The sequence below is a fragment of the Dryobates pubescens genome, chromosome 14 (assembly GCF_014839835.1).
Source record: "Dryobates pubescens isolate bDryPub1 chromosome 14, bDryPub1.pri, whole genome shotgun sequence".
Taxonomy (NCBI): Eukaryota; Metazoa; Chordata; class Aves; order Piciformes; family Picidae; genus Dryobates; species Dryobates pubescens.
This window is the reverse complement of record NC_071625.1, coordinates 2,751,560-2,757,559: the sequence shown is the minus strand read 5'-3', so window position 1 is coordinate 2,757,559 and position 6,000 is coordinate 2,751,560. Positions and strand designations below refer to the sequence as shown.

The window sequence follows — 6,000 nt, the reverse complement described above, 5'->3', positions numbered from 1 at the left end:
AGCACAATCAATGCAGCTGTAGTGCAGGCTGGAATATCTTCTGTGGTTAACTGTAAATAGCAACTGGGTATCCATGGTTTATTTTTACCACGGTGTGCTATAATAGGAAAAATATCAAATGCTAAGTCTATATTTAGCCTGTTACTAAGAGTGTGAGCTAAAGGGTTAGTCAACAGAAAAACCCTATCCTAAACAACAAATGTAATAAGATTTTGGATGCCAAAATGGTGTATCCTAGGCAGTGAGAGGAACTGCAGCAGTACTGATGATATTTCACTACTGCAGGTTTTTACTGCGCTTTGGAATAGAACAGAATAGAAATAGAAATAGAAATAGAAATAGAATAGAAATAGAATAGAATAGAATAGAAATAGAATAGAATAGAATAGAAAAGAAATAGGAATAGAATAGAATAGAATAGAATAGAATAGAAATAGGAATAGAATAGAATAGAATAGAATAGGAATAGGAATAGGAATAGAATAGAATAGAATAGAATAGAATAGAATAGAATAGAATAGAATAGAATTAACCAGGTTGGAAAAGACCTTCGAGATCCTCAAGTCCAACCTGGGGATTTTGTGTATCAGGTTGATTTTGACAGAGAGGATACCAAAGGCAGAATCTGTGCCTATATTTCCAGATGATTGATTTTCTGCATCTTTCTCTTGCAGGGCCAGCAAATTTCCCTTGGCATGACACTAATTCACCACTAAGTTGTCAGTAGTTCGGGAAAAGAAATCAAACCCCAGTTGTTCTTTATTCCTAAATTTGATCAAAAACTCACCTAAAAAAAATAGTAATCTAAATTTCAATCCCAACTTGAGAATATGCTGCTTTGGTATTTTATTTATAGCTATCTCATGACTGACAGGGTTAGGAAAGTATATAACAAATTCTTAGATAAGCCTTCAAGGTTACTTCACATTAGCCATGACAGGTAGGAAAAAATGCAGACAGAAGTCAGTTTTTCTTATCTTCTGTATAAACAAGCTGGTATTTCATTCAAGGCCTTTTCTTTAACTTTCAGCATACCAGATTGCTATCAGGCAGTCACAAGGAGAGACATGCAAACATGTTGTTGTTGACTATTTGTCTACTGAATCTTTGAATTGGTTTCTAAGGAAGTCAGGGGCCTGCATTCATTCTGTCCTCCTGCTTCCTTACCTTTCTCCCCTTCACAGTCGTTTGTGTTCTAGCTGGCTAGAATACACAATCATGTCTGACAAGAAGCTGGAGGTCTGTAATTATACTAAGTTGCTCTTTTTTTTTCCAGAGCCCATAGGTGATGGGTAGAGGAGAGAATGTCTTGTTTACACAGGGCTGCCCACCCTCCCTGGGCAAGGGAAAAGGCAAACTCTCTCAGGTGCTAGGTTTGAGACCATGCTGTTGACTGACCTGCAGCCTTCTCCTGTGAGCTAAACACCTTCTGCAAGCCAAACAGCAGGATGTGGTGCAGACCCAAGATACTTGAGATTCCATGGGGTGATGTCAAGGTGGGCCAAGGCACAGTAAGATATCAATGTTGGTTTAAGGGGTACAGAGCTGGGGGCAGGCCTGGGGGTCTGTGCAGGCACAAGGACATTGAGGGTTTTGGGATGTTGAGGCAGAGAGTGGAGCTACTGTAGAAGGAAGAGGACACTGAGGGAGAAAGCTCTGAGGACCCTATGAAAGGGACTCTGGAGACTTCCAAGGCCCATCTGGATGTGTTCCTGTGACCTGAGCTAGACTGTATGGTCCTACTCTGGCAGGGGGGGTGGACTCAACGATCTCTTTAGGTCCCTTCCAGCCCTGTAATCCTGTGAAAGAACTGGGGGCTACCATGGTTAAAGGGTAAAAAGCATATGGGGAAAAGCACCATGGAAGATGATGAAGGACTAGGAGGTATTTTGTTTGAAGAGTGCAAGGTGTTTGTGAGGTGCCTCTTGGAAAAGGGGTGCTGTTAATCCTGCTGTGTTCTTGCAGCCCCTATTAGTTACAGTGCCTCTTGTTCAAACGAGCCTGATCAAATCCCTTTGGAAGGAAATGCTGCTTTTATTTGCTACCAGAGGAACTAGATAAGGTCCCTGCTAGAACACACACAATTTATTTGCATGACATTTAGGAATGACTTTGAAGTATATATTTGGAATTTAAATCTTACCATTAGTACTACCTGATAGAAACTCAGATCTGAGTTTCTCAATCAATTTTTTGCCTTCCCAGGCTTATTATGAATTATGTGCAACTGAGGCAAGATTGACATCTTGCAGCTTTTTGGTTCTTACACTTAGGGGCTTGGGGACTGTCTTACTTTGTGGCTATACAGCACCTAATACTTGTCCATGCCATGATGATTCCTGATCCCATTGCAGTAGAAGTAATTATCCTATAAATGATTTTATCTGTTTACAACCCTACATTATAATATTCTAGTACTCAAAAACTAAGTATGGTCTTCATCCATCCTTTGGTCTAAGGAATTATATTTGATGCTGATGCCAGTTCTGCAGAGAAGGGAATCTTAATGCATGCTGCTAAATGGTGAAGTTGATGAAATATTTTTGAAGGAAAAGAGGAATTTGGTTAGTTTTCTTCTGAATTTTTAAGACCAGGCAACAGTAAACCATTTCTTACTCACCTGCTTGCTTAGCAGTGTTACACAGTTCCACTGTTGGAAGAAATCATGGGAATATTCATGCAGATTGTCTGCAGCTCCCTCATCTCCATGTTGTCTAGACACCAGCAATCTCATAGTATATTCATGCCTCCAGAACATCCAGACTTCCCTTGATAGAAAGCCTAAATGAGGTAGTAGAGCAGAGGGAGTGTTTTCCCTTTCAAAGTTCCTTCTTTGCTCGTGGCTAGGTGCAGCATTGTAGGGAATACCGTAGGGAATACCAAAGCAGGGTAATACTTCACAGCATGGTTCCCAAACGGATGTTGCAGGGGAAAGGGGAGATGGTGTCATTCATACCACATCATTGGCTAAAAATACTATTTGAAATGGTAAGAGATGAATAAAGCCATCCTGAAAAATATTATGCACATTGTATTATCTTCTTGTTGATATTTTCAGCACAAGTGTACTTAGAAAGCATTCTGGCAGTTGCATAAAGCACAACTGAAACTTCTGCTGGAAGGGGATGGAATTGGTCCATGGTTTTTGGCACTCTCTGCTTGACTATGTTAGGAAGCCAGGTTACATAACTTTTTCTGGTGTGGGCATCTTGGGTGTTTTCAGAGTTTTCTTCCTGCAGTGGCACAGATGGAGGACAGTCCTGCCCCCTTCTTCCTCAATTATCAGGTAGTTCAGGGTATTTTCTGGGAGTGGGGTCCAGAATGAGGAGAGTGAATATCAAAACCTGCTCCTCTTGGACAAGTCTGGTTTGGATTTGTCCTTGTCCACGGTTGTGAAAGGGCAGGCTAGAGAGTGGCAGGTTAGTCTTCCAGAGAGAGAAATACATGTCTGAATGGGGAGAGGGAACACTTGTTTGATTCCTTTCTTCATCTTGCTGTTTAAACTGTACTATAGTACCTGTAGTTTTCCTAAGAATCCTTCTCCTTGCTTGAATGTGTGATTTGTTGCAGCTTTGGCTTAAGGAATAGAGCTGGAAAAAACCTGCCTCATCTGAAATAACCCAGCAAAATATTGCCTTCAAGATTTATGTTGAAGGATGTGGGGACAGCCTTTGCATTCCAGGAGTATCATAGCCAAATAGGGATGCCAGGCTTCCCTTCATTAGGTGAAACTGGTGAAATGTAAGTAATAATTGGTCAGTGGGTAGAGCCAAATACCCTGTAACGTGAAGCTGGACACCAGCCACATGGCATCCTCTACCTGCCTGACCTCACTTGTCCTGGAACAGGGAGACAGGAATTCTTGTGGGGTTCTTCCCCACCACTTTCTCATGCACTCATACCACGCTGCATCTGAGGCATCTGCTGGCTGCCTTCTCCTGGGTGGTTTTTTTTGGCATCTCCTACAAACAGTTGTCTATGGTATGAACACATCTGGCAGTATGGCTAGTGAGCTACTCTGGCTTGTGGGATGATACTTGGAAGAGCTCTGCATTAATCTATTGTGCAAAGGAAGATGTTCTATTGCAGTTTTTCCATGACTCAGAAAAACAAAGAAACATAAAAGGTTATATGGTGGTGTGTGATTTGTTTTATGGGTTCATTCAACATTGCCATTGTGCATTTAGCCCAACCACAGTGAGTCAACTGGGTTGGAGTGACTCAGCCAAGGACTGAGGATTTGTACAGCAGGACTTCAGTTGTTCAAAATTCTCTTGCTAATGCATATCAAAGAGATGAAATTAGGTATGGATTTTTCTTAGGGGGAACTGCTGTTGTACATCCAAAACTAAGGTGGCATTTGGGCATCTCAACAGTTTGTATGGATCGTGCTGAACTTCTGTGAGGCAAACAAACGTACTTCAGGCAAGGATACAGAAATTGGCTTTAAGCCTTTCTCGTACTGATGTGGCTGGATCTACTTGGATGCTTTGGCAGCATCTTAAAACTTCTACAGCAGAAATTCAGAAGTTGTCAGGTGTAGGATTTGCAGACAATGGTCATACGGTACTCTGCAGCCTAAAATCTGCTGCGTGATAATTTACATGACAGCCTCCTACGGCACTGCAGGGTAACTTATATGTTCTGTCATCAGAAAGTGCCAAGAGCCAGCGTTTTACACCTCACAGCTGTACTGCCGCCTGAGCCACCTTCCCTGTCCTGCCATGACTAACTTCGGAATTCTTCTACACCGGGCTCTGCTGCCAGCTGTCCACGCAGGTTTAGCTCTTCCAGGAAGGGCTGGATGCAGCTCAGCACCAGGCGCGGCTGTCCCTTGGCTGGCGCAGACAGGTGGATGAAAGGCGCAGGCCGCCCGGCAGCGTTGCCCTGCGGCCACAAGGCCGGGGGGTGGCAGCTGGAGAAGAGCGGCTCTCAGCCGCCCCAGGCCTGCTCCTGCCCGAAGGCTTAGCTCCAAGATTCGGGGGCTGAGGTGAGCGCGTAGGAGAGGCACGGCTGTGAGCCCAGGCCTCGGGGCCCCGCGTCTCCGTTCCTTCGCCTCCCGGCTCGCCTCGCCCGGCCGTGCCGCCCCGGGCGCCGCTCCTGCGGGAACGGCTAGGGGCAGTTCCCCGGCAGGACTACACCTCCCGGCAGGCCCCGCGGGCCACGGCCGCGCCGAGCATGCCGGGAGCACCGCGCCTCAGCCCCGACGGCGCGGCTCCTCCCGCTCTTCCCGTGGGGAGGGGTAGAGCCTCGTGCCGCCTGCCGCTCTGAGCGACTTCCGCGCCGCCCAACCAGCGCTTGCGATGGCGCGGGCGGTGACCACTGAGCGGCGCGGGGGCGGGCCCCGGGCGGCAGCCGGGGTGGTAGCGGTAGTGGCGGCTGCCTGAGAGAGGCCGGGAGCGGCGGCGGCCGGGGGAGGGCGCGAGCCCCGCTTAAAGGGCCAGCGAGCTGGCGCGGAAGTTGTGAGGAGTTTAGCGGCTACCGGCCGGTGCTGCCCAGGGAGTCGGCTGGAAGCCCCCCCGCTTTGGACACCGGGGCCGGGGGGCCAGCAGCGGCATGGAGCAGGCAGCGCCCAAGAGGTAACGACCCTCCCCGGCGGCCCCTTCCCCTCCCGGAAGCGGGCGCGGCGGCACGGCCAGGATGAGGCCTTGGGCCCGGGGGGCAGCTAGCCCTCTCCCTTACCCCGACCTTCCTCCGACCTCGGGAGGCTCCGATCCCGGGGGCGGTGGGACAGCGACGGGGACTGAGACTTGCCTGGCGGCCCGAGGGGTTTTGTGGCGGAAAGTCTTCCGTCGCGGGGGGGACATCCCCGAAATAACCGTCCTGGGTAACCGGCCGGGTGCAGGCAAGCCCCTCGGGGCTGGCTGAGTTCCAGGAGGAAGGTTTTAATGTGAAATGAAAACTTCATCGCCGAGAAGATTTTGTGCTCTGGGAAGTCTCTGCGTTTCAGTTGAGGTTTCTGGGAGCAGCCGACAGAAGTTGTTATCCTTCCGCATTAGA

General features: G+C 47.8%; 1 protein-coding gene across 1 annotated transcript in view; it reads left to right on the top strand.

Annotated features, from left to right (window-relative positions):
* Window positions 1-5,372: 5,372 nt before the first annotated feature.
* Window positions 5,373-6,000, top strand: part of STK3 (serine/threonine kinase 3) — an 83,832-nt gene continuing 83,204 nt past the window's right edge. Inside the window, exon 1 of the mRNA XM_009898169.2 lies at window positions 5,373-5,579. Coding sequence (XP_009896471.1) covers window positions 5,557-5,579 — 23 coding nt within the window. The 5' untranslated portion in view covers window positions 5,373-5,556. The remainder of the gene's footprint in view (window positions 5,580-6,000) is intronic.